The sequence below is a fragment of the Ptychodera flava genome, assembly GCF_041260155.1.
Source record: "Ptychodera flava strain L36383 chromosome 23 unlocalized genomic scaffold, AS_Pfla_20210202 Scaffold_23__1_contigs__length_28996876_pilon, whole genome shotgun sequence".
NCBI classification, from domain to species: domain Eukaryota; kingdom Metazoa; phylum Hemichordata; class Enteropneusta; family Ptychoderidae; genus Ptychodera; species Ptychodera flava.
The window spans coordinates 25,049,538-25,069,635 of record NW_027248277.1 but is presented as its reverse complement, the minus strand read 5'-3'; the positions used below and the strand labels follow the sequence as shown (position 1 = coordinate 25,069,635).

The 20,098-nt window shown below is 36.9% G+C and overlaps 1 protein-coding gene across 1 annotated transcript; it reads right to left on the bottom strand.

Annotated features, from left to right (window-relative positions):
• Positions 1–4,636: 4,636 nt before the first annotated feature.
• Positions 4,637–13,150, bottom strand: LOC139124142 (uncharacterized). Its single transcript, XM_070690281.1, has 6 exons — positions 12,803–13,150; positions 12,136–12,194; positions 9,925–10,772; positions 8,820–9,018; positions 8,225–8,286; positions 4,637–7,720 (listed from the first exon to the last, which is right to left on the bottom strand). The coding sequence occupies exons 3-6, from the start codon at positions 9,929–9,931 to the stop codon at positions 7,131–7,133; spliced, it is 858 nt and encodes a 285-aa protein (XP_070546382.1). The 5' UTR covers positions 9,932–10,772; positions 12,136–12,194; positions 12,803–13,150; the 3' UTR covers positions 4,637–7,130.
• Between the last annotated feature and the right edge of the window lie 6,948 nt (positions 13,151–20,098).

Below are 20,098 nucleotides of genomic sequence, written 5' to 3'. Positions count from 1 at the left end.
AATATAATGGAAATAACAGACTCCGCTTTGACCATTACGTTATTTGTGGGCGGGCTCGAGGAAAGCCAAATTAACGGTCTCGGCAAGCCTCGCCCGTTAATTTTTGGCTTTCCTCTCGCCCTTGCCCACAAATAAACGTTTATGGTCAGCGCGTCGCCCGTTATTTTTATAATATACAAGCATTTTGTCCAGTGACTTTACAAATATATATTGAATATTTCCCATTTCAGAATAATATATCAATATTTTCATTTTATATAACAAGAAATATTTTTTTTAATTTTAAAAATTTCTTTCTGTTGCCTTTATAAAGGAAATATTAGCCCAAAGAGGATTAACGGATAAGTTCTCAATGAGTCATGCGACACAGTCCATGTCTATAACGTGACCAATTCCGTGTCTATCACTTTATGTACATGTACACAATATGACATAGACTTGGTTCAAGTCTGTGATTTGTGAATGTTTGAGTGGAGTGAACGCAATGATTTGTATTCTGCTTTCATGTGAAACGCGCGCGTGAGTGGACGCGATGAGTAGGGTGAACGCGATAAGTGGAGTGAACGCTGTGCAGCGGAGTTTCACCCGGAATCACAGACTTGGCTTTCTTGCACGATCTGCGTTGATATAAATTATTCATGAGATGACGTTTTCTTTACTCATATATTATTCATAAGATGACATCACTAAATTTTACACATTGGGAGGAGTTACCAATTGACCCAAACGAGACGTGCATAAAACTCACATGGCGTTGTTGACAAAATGTCGAGTGCGATCACTCCCACAAAAGTCAGCACGACCTCTGTTGTATCACCGAAAACGCGTGAAAATATCTGTGTTGTGTGTGGGGCCCATGTTGCAAAATGCGAAAATCGTTGCCGGTTATTCAAGGATGAAAAAAGACACCGTCCTTACAGTTGTAGCCTGTTCTCTTACGTGCCCAAAGCGATGGAAATCAAAACAATGTGGGGCGACTTCGTATGTCAGTGATTTTCCGCTGCCGGTTGGTGCGCAGACGAACACATCTTTTCCCTCAATGTAACTCTCAACAAGCTTTCTTTGGTAATCTCGCATGATTAGCGATGGTCGACCGATCAGTTGTAAAACGCAGTTGATGTACGAACTTGATGCCATTATTCGCCCAGATATAAAACGTACTCGATGTCTAGCTTTGCACTGAGATGACAACAAACTTTTGAATGCATGCAGAGCATGCGTTCTTCTTATTGGCCAGAATAACGGCGGGGCTGTCAATCATTTTGTATTTGCTCTACGTCACTGTGTACACAGTCCGTCTCACCGCCTGTACTTGCAAGAAGTCCAAGTCGGTGAATCCGGCAGAAACTAACTCACTACTGCGCAGACTCAAACTCGACGCATTCAATAGCTTGGAAAACCTGGCGTGAGCTGCCAAATTCCGGATAGGTTTGTACGAAATAGGAGAGACACAAGAGAAACTATTATAAATGATTTTATTTTTTTTTAATTCACCGACTTGAACCAAGTCTAAATATGACATTAAACTGTCCAATAATCATTTTCATTTAAGGTAATACATTACCAGGTCCATGGGACATTTGAGATTTACAAATTTAAGTAGGACCATCCTGAACCACTGATATTTAGTGGTGATACCAGGTGTCCGGAATGGGTAAGCGTACCCTGCTAGCATGCTACACCCGTCAGGATTGGTCCCAAAATTGTCTAATATTGTATGAAGTGATACATAATACGAATCACTGTTATAAGTCAAAGCCGGATAGACACGGAATTTTGACAAGTGACATATTCCGCTTTCGATCTCATTCCAAATACTTCACTTGTTAGGGTGTTTTGAAATATGGAAGACGCACGATGTTTTTCCATATATAATGTTCAAAACAACCATTTAGAAACGTATGGTGAATAAAAACATATTAACAATAATATCAGTGTATTCTGTGAATGATATAAACACAGTTACATGGAAATCAAAAATTTGACTTTCTCTGGCAAGAAGAATAATTTAAACTTGTCTTCAGTAAGGATAATCAGCTTATCCCTTGTTGGATGACCGTATAAGAATAGTTTGTATGTAGCATTTTCTGGCTAGGAACTTTGATGGCCAACAACTGAGCAACACTTTGACGATTTTTTAGCAAAAGAGAGTCCTGAATGTTTTAATGTTAGATACTTGGCACTCGGATCCATTCACACATTTGAGAATGCAGACCACACAAGAATAAGTACAGCTAAAAATTTCTTAACATTTCATTTATCGTTTCAATATCATAATGTCAAGTACACGGAGAATCAGTTAACAAAAACGTAAAAAGGTGATAGATCCAACAAATAAAAAATGACAAATCTGAAATGTTGTACCTTTCTTTTTAGCGTCCACTTTGCAATAATCTATAGCATTGCCATAGGCAGCCATTGACACAGTGCATGTCACTTGTACGACAAACATTAAACAAACACTTATCTACTTTGACAATACAGCACAGGAGAAGTGCTCACAGTTTAAACCATATTTAAGTTATCTTAGTTTCATAAATATAAAGAAACACTGGCAACCTAATAAATCTTCTATCACATTTATCACATTTGAATTCACGTCGTCAGGCATCCAGTCACAAAATGCAAGTTAACGAACAGAACTGGAATTGACTGTCACTTGAACACCATTGCTGTTTACTTACAGTGCACTCGTAATTACAAATTCACAGTCATCCTACGTGTACGTTTATCGATGAATAAGACGATAAATAAATTGGCTATCTACAAAAAGAGACAACTCGCAAATACGGGTTTAGGAAAACTGACAGTTATGTGTAATATCGCTTTTTTTCAGAACACGTCACAGGGAAACTTCAATTGCCCGAGAAATAATTAAAAAATGCAATGTTGAATACAACATACTGGTTTGAAAAATAAAATCTGCCACTATAAAATCGTCAACAGAGACGATATGCGAGCCTATGATATAAAACTTTGAGGATGTAAAACCAGCATGAATGAAAGATCACATCAGATCTCTTAAGTTACATGGGCTTGATGAAAGACCAAAATATTTCTATAAATACTGATTATAGTACCAATGAGGTAATATGGGACTCGAAGGTGAAATATATAAACTTATGCTCAAACTCTCTTCAAGGAATCCTTCAAAATGACGAATAAAAAATCATGGGTCACCGTGTAAATCTTGATTCTAGTGTAACAGATCGTTGAATATATATACATTCAAAATGGCCACAATCCCTGAGTAAACTCAACGGCGAAAAATAAAATAAAATTATACATTTCTAATATAGAAATATAATTTCTTGGAGCCGCCATTACCATCTTCCGGTAATGGCGGCTCCCAGAAACACGCTCCTGTTTTTCGGAACGCGATCAACGACAAAGTTGGTGTAGTATAGTGTTTAGTCTTCGGCAGTGAAAAATCGGCACGACCAAATGCAATATATATGTACGATTTCACATTAACACGCCGCGACCTGTGCGACGCGCTTATTTTGAACTCTACAGGGCCATTGGCATTGTAGCGCTACTTGTGAGCGAGGTCGAAAAAACCAAAACTCACTTAATGCCTCGCCTTAGCGCTACAATTTTGCAGCTATACTACTAGATGACAGCAAGATTTTCAAACTAACGCAAAACATGAACGTGATAGATTTCCTGCTCCCATGAACAGTGCACAATTGACTGAAATACAAGAATCTCGAGTACGTCAAAATACATACAAGTACACCAGGTCAGGCGTGTCTGTGCTATATGCACGGGGTCGGATCGGAAGCCAGAAACTTAACATAACTGAAGTTAAAAAGCAGCAAAATATTCAAGATCCTACCACATTTGTGAATATGTGGAGTATCGGGATATCATACAGGCCATTCTGGCAGGTTAGTTTCAATTATTTTCTTACATTTTTCCGGCATAACTGTTACCATTATTATTTCTTCAATCGTGGTTTTTAAAGGCCAGTTTAATGTGACATGATAATCTTTGAAACACTCGACGCAGTGGGTCTACCCCACTCGCTGGGTTTTAACATTTGAACGGAATTTGAAGTGATGGATTTTATTACATTTCCCTAAAATGCCATTCCTTTTTGACGGCAATATTTTTCAATATTATTTTCATTAAATTCAGGTTGCAGCAGCAACTTCTTTGTATGAATAAGGGATTCGATAAAAAACTAATTAACGAATGCACTGGCCATCGTCCTGACGAAGGATTCCGCACGTACTAGCATATCAGCAATTTCCAGATCAACAATCTGTCTAACACTTTACAGGCCCCACAACCTGTTACAAAGGTTGATGTAAACGTTGAAGAGTTACTGTCTCACTGTAGCTCAATAGATACCGCTACGTTTCGCAACCTCGCATAAAAGTTCATCAGGCCATATTTCCACTTAAGATAAACACGATGATGAGTTGTCATTGAAATGTAATTTTTCTGGATCATCAAAAGTTCCCACGTGTACAATCTGCCAGATGTTTGATTTTCGTTCGTATCTAGGTAAGTAAACCCTTACGCGTGCATTGATACAAAAAGAAAGAAATATTACGTTTGTAGTCTGTTCAATAACTGTACGGTTTACTAATTTTTATATCAATGAACCGTAACGGTTTGCCTATTTGCATAAGAACAATTGGTGTTGCTATAATAACGTACGGTAAGAACAATGTGTCACGTGACCATGAGTGGTATAAACTGTATAAGTCCACAGGCGTTAAGCAACCCATGTTTTGATTGCCTGATGTAAAGCATTGAAGGAATAGAAAAATCACTTTACCATACGAAATAGTCGGAGATATCTCAACATTGAGTGCGAGTTTATAAATGCGAACTGGTATATTTATAACACAGTCCCTGAAGGACTGAGTATATATCGACAGACTGAAACACTTTCGGACATATTACTCGCATAAGTACTGAGAAACACAAGCCAACCTGGGTCATAAGTCAATAATAAAAGAAATCGACTCTGCGAAATTTGCAATATTGTCTTGAAAAAGGTCAGACGAAATCAAAGAACATCAACAGATCCGCACACATAAACTTGCAAATGATAAACTCTTGACAGTCAATGGGATGTTTTGGGGTGTACGGTTTTGTTGCCACTTCATCTGAGCTCTTTCCAGACAATCTTTCAACTTTCCGACAAATAACTTACTTGTTACAGATTATAACCATTCGCCAATTGTTACACCCGACAATGTAGGCAAAACCTCAATTTAGACAGCATGTAGAGTTTCCCTACTGCCGACACTACACGACTCTGTAATGAGGGGCATGACGGAGTGGAGTGTTTTGAAGTAGAATGCTCAAATCATTCCTTATTCTACATTCATATTTTATTTCCGCAGCAAGCAATTGTGACAATGTAGTCACAACGAAAAAAACATTCATTTTTTGTAAATTCCATTTAAAAATAAGTGCGTAACATTCAATAAAGACAATGAAACAGACTTGTATTGTATCTACCATACCAACAATACACCTGTGACCTTTTCAAATTAATATTTATTTCACGCTAGTTCAGGTAGACTTACAGATCTCCCTACAGATGCTAGAAAATCTTTCCTCCCTTTTCCACATGCAGAGGTCAAATTTTAACACAGAAAACAACGGAATCGGAAAAAAAAAACTTTTTTTGTGAAAGCGTTAACAAATATAATAAACAAGGAAGGTAGAATGTTTAATACATTTTCTTCTTGAAAAACGTTACACGATCCTGTATAAATATACATGTTGTTTATTCACACTTGTGATGGCTTTATTTTGAACATTGATTCAAAAAGATGCATTTTAATAACATACCGGTAATGTAAAAATTAAGCATTGCAGAAAGACATTACTGAAAAAACAAGTTTGATTATCTCAAGCACCAAGAGCCAAAAACGTCAAAGGAAATATATAGAGGGTCGAAAAGACAAACTAACATTTACCAATAAAAAACGACATTAGTTAAACTATCCACTGTTATTACTTTACAAATATCATTTCTCTTCATTTGGTACTGTCAATGTTAAACCATAGCAAACTGAATATTTCATTGAAGAGTGTTCGTCAAATGCAGAAGTGAACAAATCTAAATCCATTGTTTGCCAGTCCTGTGTAAGCTAACATATATTGCTTGAATGACGTAATATCGAGGAAGTGAAAATGAAAACTTGATGAGGAGTGATGACCAAACACGTAGAATGTAGCAATAAGCATATTGCTATCGAGGCGTTCAGCTGAGTGGTTTATTAACAACACTCAACAATCCTACTTTCACAATAACATAAACATGTTTATCAAAAGCAACTTCATGTAAAAGAAAATACTTGTTGCCTTTTGGGTGACAAAGACATGCCTTTTCTACACTATTGACTAGTAATTTTGATGTTTAACTTGGTCCAAGTATATATCTTTACATTGCAAGGTTGCATGGCTTTAAAATAGATTAAGTGTTAACTGTACATAGCTTTTCAGCCCATATAATTATATGGATAAAATAGATCCCACAATTACTAAACTGCATTCAGGTTTGACATTTTAAAATGTCAATCCTGAATGCAGTTTAGTTACTTTGGGATCTATTTTTGTACAAATTCCTAAAGATAATAGAATCCCTATATGATTATGCTAAAAGCCTATGGAAACCATGCATTACTGTCAAAGGACAAAAAAACTGTTTAATAGGACTACCAAGATATTTATAACAGAGAGAAGAACGCATATGGAATATCAACACTGAGCAACATCTGTGATTGTCATGGGAGTACAAATATCAAAGTTTAGAATTGAAAAGGTTTTCTACAAGATGATTTGATCCACATGTGACAATGTTCATATCCATCTGTACAATATCTCATATAATTACTATTATAGGATATAGAAACTGTTCCATAGGATGCACAGAGGATCAAAGAGCCAAATCATGGATTACTGGCAGTAGTTAACCTCTAAACATAGATGACCTATGTTCAAAATCTATGAGTTATCCTGAGAATTATCTAATCGCTTTTTTTCTGCACATTTTGTCCCTGTGACTCCAATGGTATATATATGTATTGGTGGAAAAAGATATCCGCTTTTGACAAATCTTTACACAAGTAGACATGTACCGGAATTCCATTGTACAGAAACTAATGTTCTTGAGAGATATAGTGTGATACTTTGCTGGAAGCAAGCCGTTGGGGACCAAAGTTCAACGTGTTGTAATGCGTGTCCTCATAGGTAGGAACATCCTCCTTTCCCATTTCGATTTTCTCATAATTAACAGGCTCACTATCACCGAATGGGAATTTATACGATTTCCCAGTCCTATCGACAACATTGTAATCTGCCTCCTCATCTGCCCATTCATCACCACCTGAAACCGCTTTACTATTATGCATTACTCCCGATAATCCTTGCGCCCTTGTAAAGCGTGTTTCGTTGTCCTCAACTTCCTCGAGTGTGTAGTAATGAGAATCCTCTCCAGGTGCATTGTGGGATTGATTAGTCGAAGTCTCACCATTTCCAGTTACGTCGGAGTATAGAGGAAGAATTGTCTTCTTTTTCTTCTTTCTTGTCTTGTAAACCTGTGCATATTCTGGAGCATGTCTATTTCTGTTGCCCTCATCTCCGTTACTTTCATCATCAAAATTCTTCAAGTTTGTTTGACATCTCTTATTTGTTTTATCAGTAGTCACCCTTAATCCTACATCAGCCATCTCAGAGTCACTTGGAGAGCCTAGAAAAAAATAAACAATCATTTAGTAACAAAGAAAGCAAGGTTATTCATCGGTTCAGAGTAGCATTATGTGTGTTGCAATTGAAGCACCGCCCAATATATATTTGGGCAAACTCAAAGCATATTAGCAGACTCATACTGGCAGGCGGACATGATGCTATTGTTGGAGTGCATACATTGTGATTTTTACGAAACTATTTTACGCTGCCGTGGTAAAGCCTGATAAACTTCTGACCATTCTGTTACCAAAATGACACCGACAAATTTAGGGTTAGGGTTAGGTTGTTTATATAGAAAACCTGAAAACCATTTTCTGAAGACCGCCTTAATGTTTGAAACCAATTCATATACAGAGTATTCGATGTGTTTTACGTTTAATATGCTCCTATGTGATTCTGCATCAATGAAGTAATAGCTCTGGAAAACGACATATCAAGTAAATCCTATGTTAGAGTACTTTTCACTTAGCTCGTACTTTTACTTATAAAGTCTAAGTTATCTTACCAAACATTGCCGAAGTGTCAGTTCTTTCTTCAGCTTCATCAGCATTCTCATAGTTAACATTCCTAAAAAATACAAACAAAAGGATGAAATAGACTATGCGACTCTAATGTCCCAGTAAATAAATAAAAATAAGTAAATGAGTAAATGAATAAGTAAATAACAGACAAAAAATAAACAGATAAGAAATGGCTAGGCAAACTCGACAATTTCATGGGTTTTGTTATGGGAACAGCAAATTTAGCAAACAGGAAATGTTTACCCCGTTTCTTTGTCTATAGACCAGTCCATCTCGTTGTCTAGTGAGGAAAATGTTATAAACAAGCTAATTAGGATATTTAACTCCAATGAACACCGTGAGATTTCTTTACTGCATACAGAGTATGACGTAAATAGTGAACTTGATATTGTTGTGTGAACTAGGCGGCGACCAACACATCTAGGTGATACCAGTTAAATGAAAAGACAATAATTTTGTTGCATATAGATGACTTTTATATTCTTGGAGTAAGAATTAATGTCATTTATTGCGCTACACATCAAGTCACTGATCTATCTGTCAACATGAATAATAAGAACAAACTATCTGAAAACCAACCTCTTATTTACTGTTATTTTTCCTCTTCGATGACACACTACATAGATTATGACATTTACGATTACCAGTAGGACAAGAAATACACCAACGCCAATAATTAATGAACGATGATCTTCCATGTCATTCAGATATCCATTTATTTTGCTTTCTGAGTCTTGTATCTGTTCTGTGCTGCTGTGCTGACCATTGCTAACTGGACCTTGGTAATCTGGTTGTCCCCGCATTGAAAGTGCAATAAACAGAGGAGTCAAATATTAGGTATACAGTGTGCAAGAAATTACTTATCAAAGGAGGTACTATATATTACCGTGAGACAGCTTTCCAAAATTATCAGCTCCGATATCCAGATTTAACAAATAAGACTTTCCACTAATGATAATTTTGCTTGTACTATCAAAGTACGTTTCTGACACATTGCTATCGTCAACATTGAAATTTGGAACCAGACATCGTCAATTATGAACAATTAAAATGCTCAAAATGGTTGCTGACAAGTTGAGTGATGTTGAAGCCATTTAAATTGTGATTGATTAAGAAATCTCAGTAGGCTGTAGCACAGACTGTAAATTCAACCATTTTTCCGTGAACAAAATGCTCATATAAATGTTACTGTAATGGTGAACATAAAAAATAGAACAGAATGATGTTTCACTTTTCCCATAAAATTTCAGACTGAATCACAACACAAATATAGCTCTGCCATGAATTTATTTTCTATGTATCATGTTTACTGACTGAAACAAATTGAAAGTTACATAAATTAATTCGAACACGATTTGAACTAATTTGTATAATTGGATGCTGAAGTAATGTCGATAAAATCTGCAAATTTAAACTCTTCTGCTTTTCTTTTAAAGTTACACACTTGTTTTATGAGTAATTTGTAATATTGGAATATTCAGCTATAGGGCACCAAACACTTTTGAGAAATTTGAAAATTAAGAAAATCCAATTATCCCAAATTAGTTCCAATCGTGTTTTCACTAAATCGCCTTTTTATATTGCAAATTTATGTAACTAAGAGTACGGAGGGCCAGATGCGTTCAAGTTCAAACATCTATATAGCAGTGACAGTCACACGCTTCCTATTGAACTTATAACTTACTTGGCATTGTTGTACAATCTTCTCCACATGCACATCCTGATTTGTGATACACATCTTGTCACTGCACTGACATTTCTTTAGGCAGTTGTGACCATAGTAACCATCTGGGCATTCTTCTTCACAGTTTTCACCATGGTAACCAACAGCACATGCTGTACAATTCCCAGTTATGTGGTGACACTTTCAGATTTACAGTCATCAGAACATGCATTTTCACAACCATATCCATACTTGCCATGCCCACATGGCAGATTACAGTATTTTCCTCGGTAACCTTTGATACATCCATAACATTTACAGGTTTCACATTACAGCCATGAAAGCCATCACAGTCATTATGGTTTCTACAAATATCTCTATGAAACGAGAGTCACATGTTACAGGAATCGATATATTACATTTATTTCCTTTCAAGCCAGGCGTACAGTCACAACTAGCAGGGTCAGTAAAACTGCAAGATTCACCACTGAAGCAGTGTAGGCATCTGTTTGTGACAAAACTTCTTGCCTGTGTCATAAACCTTGCATTTTCATCACAGTGTGTGCATGTGTCCCCAGTCCAGCCTGGTTCACATCGACACTTTCCAGTTTGTCTATCACATGTTGCATGTGTGTAACATTGACAGTGATGTTCACATTTCTCTCCCCACTTTCCTGGGGGACACCTACATTTCCCACTGCCTCTGTCGCATTCGTTTATAGCATTGCATGATGGACTGCATGATTTCTCACATTTAGGTCCCCATTTGTCAGGTTTACACTTGCATCCATGAATAGGATCACATTCGTCTTCATATTTACACTGACATTCTCGTGCACAACGATATCCATATGAGCCTTTTGGACATGCTTAATAAACATATTAGCAAAAATAAAAAGAACAAACTTAATTATATAACACAATATTGAAAACATGCAAACAAACATTCAAATTTCAGTATATATTGTCTCTCATTTGAAATCCATGCGTCACTAATGAAATTGTCATCATTCATATTTCACTCTTTCTAAAGGATATTCCAGGTATTGAACAAGTGAAGAAAATAACACTGAAACGAATCGGATACAAACGATACAAGAAGCTGGCATCCGAAGGAATAGATGAATTGTCAGGGAGGGCTCTTCTGAGGAATATGCACCACAGAATAATACTTTTGACTGAAATCAATATGATAACTGGTTACCGAACGTAAGAAAATGTTTACGAAATGTGATAATATTCATTATATTTTTGGATTAATTTATAAAAAAATGGTACCAGAGTTAACCTGACGTACTAACGTTAAAGTGTTCAAATTAACTCCTTGACTAATTAAACGTGAATCATTTTTAAAAATTCATTAACTCCCACATGGATATTGTTTTAAAGATTGAAATATTACTTGACAAAATAGAAAAAGAAGATGAACTCGATTAATGTAAGGCAGCTGACCTGAATAAAGTAAAAAGTTGCTGTCTTATTTTGTATAATATTGACATTCTCACGTTTATTATACATGTATCATCGATGTAGAAAATTTGTTATATTGTCTTTTGGAGGAAATTAGACCTTCAAGTTTAAATACTATTAAATTGCGTTTGTCTTTTTCGCATAGCACTTGGAAATTGAGAATGAAAACTTTGGGCAAATGGTTGATATACGTTCAGTATCTTGACTTATATAGAACAAAAATTTAATGCATACGTGGTGTATATCTTTGTATAAGGAACATTTAAATACGCTGATATACGTAGCATATATATATATGCGGATAAAACGAGAATATGTTATGCAGATCTTTGCACAACAATTGTACACTTAAGTATTTTATTAGTATATGTAAGCTTATACTTAACTAATATGACAAATGTACAGAATTTTGTTTATTTATTATTGTAAATCAAAGATTTTGTCTACTGAAAGTTCCCTGCCTTATAGCTAAGGGGTATTTCTTTATCTTTATTTGGTATTTGTATTGCTATTTTCAATAAGTGAATAAACTTGTTAAAGAAATCCCAATTAATGTATATGATAAATAACCTTCATGTGCGAAATCTGTTTGAAAGTTTAATATCTTATCAGTTTAATTTGTCAACGTAATAATATCAATAATATCTAATTGGAATGTTAAAATGAATTGGTTGCTGCCTGGCTTATAGGTCACTGTTACAATTACAGATACAATCTAAATATTCTTGTGGAGATATCATGCCAGCTTTAAGCTATACATACCTATGCATTTGCGATTTTCTAAAACCTATCCAGAACAACATCGATACACTGTTCCGCCTCTGTGACGACAAAAAATTATAATACATATTCAGACCTACACGCTTAAGCATTTTGATTACAAGCAAAGGAAAAAGCCACCATTCAAGCTGTCCATGACTACTTGACATTTGACAGAGCTCATGCAGTAGCATTGGCAAACGAAACTTAAAAATCTGACACGACATCTATAGCATGATTATCACTGGCTGTGAAGACGCAGCAGTGCTGCAAGCTGTGGGGTATCGATCGCGATCGGGTTCCGGGGTCATCATCCTCGGGTTTTGCGGCGATGAAAAAAACCGTAGCACCGCTGCATATTCCCAGCTTGGTTATCACAACATGACGAGAAATCCAAACATTAATCAACAGTACACACCCTAAAAATTGTTTTTAAGGGAAAACGTCCCACTATGTCCATCTCTCAAACCTTATAACAATATCATATCATTCTGCCTGTGATACACCTTAGACAGTACAGCAGAACTTACACTGTCGTTTGGTTTAAAGTGAAGCGTTAATCTAGTGAAAGTTACAGAACTGGTGAATGGTCTGAGTAATAGCTTTGCATGGCAAGGCTGTGGTTTTTCGGATACGTCTCCCAAGGGAGATCCAAGTGAATTATACTTACTCTGATGTATTGTACCATGGACATGCATACTGAACGTCCCGATCAACAGGTCCAATTTCTCGATGTAATGCACCATAAGTTTGAAAACAGAACGACTGAAAGACGATCAAAGCTGACAACATTGTAACGGTCATCATGTTGTTCCCCTCCCTTCACGAGCAATGTTCATTTATCATCTAATATCACATGACATGTGGATGTCGTGATATACAAAAATAAAATATCCACCAGTGCTAGTCGTCTGTATAAAGTCCACAAAATACGGTCAGTTGGTCAGAATATGCTTCGGGAGGAAATTCGCGAGACACTACGATTTATTGCCTCTGCGGGATAGTGTCGCTTGATGTCGGAGTTTGCCTCTAAGGCCATGTGCGTTTTAAGAGGAGACAAATGTGGTGAATACATTGCTATTTGTTGCCAGAAATGGCACTGTAACGCACATTTTAATGACGACTCATTTTTTGGACTTCCTTCTTAAACATGTTTTGCAGACTTTACTATTTCTATATGCATTGGCACAGTCGCTTATTGTGCGATAGACGGCGAGGCAAACAATGACTTTCCTCGTATATCAAAAACTACAAACGGCTGTGTAAATAGACCGAGGGGAGAGTATCGTTGATAGCCAGGACTGGGGAACTTTCTGCGCGGTAACGACCAACACGAACAAAATACGAACAGAACGATTAAGGTAAAATCAAATCCACCACGCTGCATTACACTCAAATGCATGACGGGCGATTCGACTTACAAAGAACGACGATTGTTTTACCGAAAGCTTGTAGTTGTATCTTGCGCCATTCTTGAGTGTAAATATGCAGTTGTCCTTTCTTTTGAATGACAAATTAATCTCAGTATTGCAATTACTACAAAATTACTCTTAATTTATGAGATCTGTGTACTTGGAAGATTGTTATCACATCTCACAAGATAGGTGAAATTACGCAACGTGTACCACAAATCACCAAAGGCGGCAATCTGCGTCATCAGGAATTATTCTTTCGCGGTCAATATTTGCATGATCTAAAGTTACATTACTAACGGAACACAGTGTTGGTGATAATTTACTATTTATATGTTATGGTTGAGCCTTGTAAGTTTCATATCCGAAAAACAGAAAGACCTAACAACAAGTTATTGCTTTTTTATCAGTACAATACATTAGACACTAGTATTTCTTTATCTTGGTTTTGAAAGGTTCGTCTACCGTCACTTCTATTTTTATCCGCTATAACAGAAACAATGTTTCCCTAGTTATTGCTTTCGTCACGAACATTTCGATAAATTTTCATTATTTTTTTAATTATTTTTTCTAGTTTTCAAAAAAACCTCGTCCGTTTTAGCGTAGTATAGATGCGACTTAACAAGAACGCTACAACAGGGATTCTACAAATTTGCATGCGAAAAGGTTTTTTTCCCGGGCCAAAGTTCACAGAGTGTGTACCAACGACATGGAAAAGTTGTGCATCTAATGGTAACGTGACATTGACTTTGAAACGATGATTTAAAAAAAACCATTAAGCTAGACCAATCTTGACGAAATGTGTTTGAAATCTTAAAAAAAGGTGACGAGAGAAAGACGATGTCTGTGTCCACATGAATATTTTCAAAGGGGACAATCGAGTTACTGAGACTGAACTTAAAGTTGAACTGGAAGCTACAATATGAATCACGTAATCGGAACATAACTGGCAAAAGTACATTTCCCTGTACCATGAGTGAGACTGTGGCTCAATTGCATCTTGATTGTCTACTCTTTGTGCAGTAAGATATCCCAATGGAAAGAGCTTGTTGAGATTTTCCACTAATAAGTGTGATATTCAAGACATTTCCTAGGCCGGCATTTCCGACTTCATTCAATACTTGAAGATACATTAATTAAGGGTAACATGCGCAAGCTTTGAGTCTGTGTATCAATAGAGAAGGATACTAATTTAAGTGAATGACGATTTGCAAAAGTGTTTCGGTGGATTTGTTATCTTAGTCGGTTATATGTCTGCCACATGTACCTTACTACAGATTTCTTATTTGGAGTTTTTCACTGACTTCTTAGGTATAATGTGCAATTTATCATGAGTGCTATTGCCATTTTGTCACTCAGTGTGGCGGTAGAAATTGTAGATGGTGTGAAAATTGTAGCTAACTTTCACAGAGAAATATGGGAACTCTAATGGTTTTACTTCGTGCATAACGTAGGGACTAAATAAGACAGAAAACAGTTCTTTTACGTACTTTATCAGGCTATCAAATGAAAACACAGACTATAGTATATACATTAGTGCACAATAGATTCTTCTTCTCTGTTATCATAGACTTCAGCTTGTCCTTGTTAACACTAAACTTTGACCTTCAATGAACGGGCGTCAGAAATGACAGCAACATCTTTACTATCATGCCGGTGTGTCAAAGGTTGTGAAATATACATTCGGGCTTATGAGGTTGTTTTGAATTGACGTTGGTCATGTGCCTCTAATTTACATCTGGTTTTAACGTTCCTTTCTCTGTCCGACGACTGCTCTTTTTAATGTGACTTTAGTGCACCCTCAGTATTCATTGCTTCGGTTGAATTACCTCAGTTTTACAAAACTTTAGAACGCCCTCTTCCCTGAAACTTTGAGCACATCAACCCTGCATTGAATCTCCACAAATGTTAAGAGTAGTGTTGTGTTTGAATTTTCATCAGATTCTCATTGTATTTATCAAAAAATTACACCAGAAACAGCCATCTCAGTTTGCCTTTGTTTTATTACTGATAGGGAATCAATATTTCGTGATAGGTAACAACTATTGTGACAGCCTTAAATTAAATGAAACGTTTTTTCTGTTTGTTTTAAAGAAAAAATCGACTTAATGTTTGATAAGCCAGCATCACTGAAGGTCAAGGAATTAGTCTACTTACTGATGCTGATCTTTGAACATTTGGTGTCGACAATATCGTAATTTGAAAACATCTAGAACGCAAAATCTCATCTCACCTACACCTGTCTAGTCTTAATTCTAAGCCATAGAGTCAATACACAGTCTGACATTTTATATTGTTTTGTTTATAAATACTGAAACACTTGCACTTTTAATTCTCTCGTTATACCCTTGTAGTGAGACGTAACAAACGCTATCATATCAATGCAAAACACATACGGAGATTTGTAAACTATGTGTAGTTTTTGTGGTTCCTGCAGCAATAAACATCATGTTTGATATATATTTGATCATCAGGCAGCAATAAAATGTTAATTAAATTTCAAGAAAATAGGACAATATGCGTGTAATTGTATTCTTATTATTAAATGATGCTATTTCACTATTGTACATGTAAATCATTTCGGAAAATTTTCAATTATCTAGCAGATTTGTTCGATATGACAACGTTGATATTTATAAAATTACAAAGGTAAATTTCTTAGAATTTCAAATTTATCTTACATATGGAATCTTATTGCTTTTACAAAGAATAGTCAGTGGAACTACCGATATGAAAACCTTACCCCCCAAAAAAACAAAACAAAACAAAACAAAACAAAAACAAAACAAAATAAAACCAAAAAAAACTGTCAATTCATTGTGAATATTATGTTTATTACAACTGTTAATGGACATTTCAACTCAAAAACATAACTTTGGTACTGCGTGAGTACGGTTGGCATGTCTCGTACAATGGAGCGGCCGGTCGCCAATACGGCAGGGGGAGATTAAGGTATTCATACAAAATATGTTCCCAGTTGGTGCGGTGGTGGGAGGGCAGTGGCAGTGGAAGGCGGCATCTGTCCCTTTTATGTCAGTAAGTCACTTGGCGCGAGAAAGTTTCGGTTTTATTATTCAAAGCACACTTCAGTAGGAATCACACTTATGTGTTGACGAGAAGATAAAAAAAAACGATCATAGAGGACAAAGGCAAAGCTGTCACTTGATCAACGATAGACTGTAGTCATCGTCATGATTTATCTATCGCAGAGTCACGCGTGTACTTTTCCAGTCATGGGTCATACAAAGTTTGTATTTGAGGAAGTCAAAGGCATTTGAAAAAGGATACGATATCGTTCACCATGAGTATGTACATGACTATAAATCCCTACGGTTGAATGATACGAAATTGCTTATTGGTCAGAAAGTTTGTATGATTATAATGTGCCATTGAAAAGCATACCTTACAACAAATGGTGAATAAAGTCGATAATGTGAAGGCTGAAAGAGCTGCGGACATTATACCAAATATTCATGTTCCTACTTTGATATGCAAAGGGGCGTGAAACTAATACAGTTCCCTCTGAAAAACAAAGTCTTTGTGTATCGCATATTGTCTGCACTGTGCCTCTCTCGTTTAATATTATTGCTTTTGATTGACTGTCCGTTTTGTTGAACATATATTGAATACATCCACTTTACCGTGGCGAAGCACATCCTGACGTACAGGTTGATAGCTGGGACGGTGATGAAGAACGATGATACATCAGGCTTTACATTTCCCCTTTATTCCAGCTTGCCTTAGTGCTAAACTACGTTTGGCAGCAACTTAGCATTCATCGGCACCAACACTCTAAGGTATTTCTGTCTATGCATAATCTGCATCGTAATCACCATTGTCTCGTTGCTGGTCAGATTCCCTCACCAATGGCTGATAGATATGTGCCACGGAATTGGAAAGTGGCTCATAATGGTGTTGTTGTCCATTGTTTGTCTCAGTCACCTCACGAATTGGCTGTCCATTAGTTTGAACTGAAAATAAGGGAAAACTAGAAAGCATTTGCAAGCAAAAGCGAAGTTCCAGAGACCAGAGCAGCGGAAGAAACAAGAGAATGTGTGACGAAGATAGGTGCAGAATGAAAGAGTGCTTGGGATTTTAATATGCAAGCACGTACCTATAGTTAGGGCTGATAGCAGTAACAACAGAATACAACTAAAAGCAAGGCAGTCCGGGGAATTACAGTACACAGATTACAAATGCCTACATGTACGGTAAAAACGCAACAGATACATACGGGGGCGACAACGCACGGAAATATATATCAGACGAGAGGAGACATCGGACCTAGGCCGTTGAACTTGAAAACCGAGGCCACATGCATTTTCATTTGATTAAAAGCACTGACTAAAACAATTTTCATTGCTATGTCGCTGTTTTCACAAGATACTGACCGTTTGATCTTGGAAAGTTGAGTTGCTTTTACGTGCAGCCAACGCATGCCGGTGTGGTGACAGACAGTTCACTATGCTATGCCTAGCTCTGCATGGCAGGGCTGTGTGTTACCGGCGTTAAACGGCCTCCCACCACAGCCCTGCAGACTGATATAGAAAAAACCGCTGGTGGCTCCTCAGAAATACGGCGGGCAGTTTCTCCACCGAAAACAGCCGATTTTGAATCCAAAACTTGCATTGATCTTCGTTTTCGAGCACATCCACCTCGCCTAGGTACACGATGTGCCCAACCGCGCTTGTAAGTTACGCAAAGCCTACTTTTCTCTGTATGCGAGGGAGCGTTCGTATCCGCCGCTATTGTTAATCTCATTCAACCCATGAGCACTCGAGCGAAAATCAGCAGTCTGAACCATATGGAAGGCGCAGGACATAACAGTATAGCGCCACGTACGGCGAGCATTCAGAGAAAAATAAAATCAAAAGCAACAAAAAACAAAGCGAAAGAAAGCTAGAATTATTAGTAGCTGAACGCAATATCACAGTTGTGCAATGCAAAATAAAAAATATATAAATAAACAAACAAGAAATGCCCGTAAAACGCGTCCGAGCTGAGCGTTGACGTCACAAGCGTGTCGCAATGCATTCTGGGTAATTAAGGTAAATATATATATATATATATATATATATATAATATATATATATATATATATATATATATATATAAGCAGATTACTTCAAGTACAAAGTAATGAAATCTATTACTTAAGTTTCATGAATCTTACAATCCTCAGATAGAGTGAAGGGATTACTAGCTCGACACTCTTACATATATGATTGGGACGAACCATTCTATTTGTAGGTAGTGTTAAATTCGATAAATAATATTTGTTTGGTGGCGACATTTTGAAACCCACTCAGAGCGTTTGTTTAACAATGTACATTTGTCAGCATTGATAATGTGCAGCTTTTTTGATATACCAAGATTACATCGCTTGTTCATGTTTGAGTAGCTCAATGCTTTATCAATGATTGACCATGAAATGTCAAAGTCTTGTCCCTTATTTCTTAAGTTCCATTCATATTTTGATAACTCGGTGTCGTTTTTTTATCTCTCGTTGCTTAACGATTTCATGTGATTAGTGTAAAGCGTCTTGAAGGTGTTATCAGTGAGGCCGATATAAACCCTCTCTCCGTTGTCCTCCGTTGATATGTTGGCCTTGTACACCACGCCTTTGACTTGGCAGTTACCCTTCAAGGGGCATGCCGACTTAACCCTGCAATTGCAATCAGCTGGTTGGTCCTTACGCTGTTCTCCGGAGATTACCCTCTTACTGTGCGGTGTGATTTTACTTGCCATATTCCTCATACAGCTATAACTCACTTTAATTGTGTTTCTGTTGAAGATCTTGTGAAGTTTAGATCCGTTTGGAAATATTTATCGACAAGTTGGAGAAATTTCCTGCCGATGTTAGTTTCACGTTCTTGCTGAAAGGGGGGTTGAACCACGTGATATGACGCTTCCTGTTATTGCTTCTCCTCGCTGATTGGTTGGTCCTGGTGAATTCAATTTGCTCGTTGTAACCGCTTGCCTTTAGCGTTTTATTGTATCGCCCTTTATATTTGCGTCAGGTATGTGATTAATAATGGTTGGCGGGTGATTAGACTGCTTATGGACATACATTGTTTGGTCGTTTGGTTTACGATACGGGTAGAACTTGCCGTCGTTCAGATTAAATGTCATATCCAAGAAGTTTGTAATCTTCTGGTTTGTCTCGATCGTGATTTTCAGGCCAATGTCACGAAATATCTTTGTGATTTCCTTTCTGATCTTATCCGCCTTGCTGGCAGCGTGATATTTTTGAGTACACCAAGCCCGTCATCCTGGTATAAGCCGATATTATTCTTATCATACTTTTTGGCGAGTGTGTTAAGTATATACAGACCACCGTACCAGTTCGCATATTTCAGCACAGTCGAAGCTGCCCATCGCCACATCGAATAAATCCTTATTCTCTCTTTTAATCCAGGGTGTTATGTCGTCAAAAAGGAGGGTTTTACTCGAGTGCATTATGATATCAACCACTTCATCAGAAATTGAAATATATTCTCTCGCAAAATCAAGTGATTTACGCAAGAGATCTTCTGAGATAAATGGATAGAAGT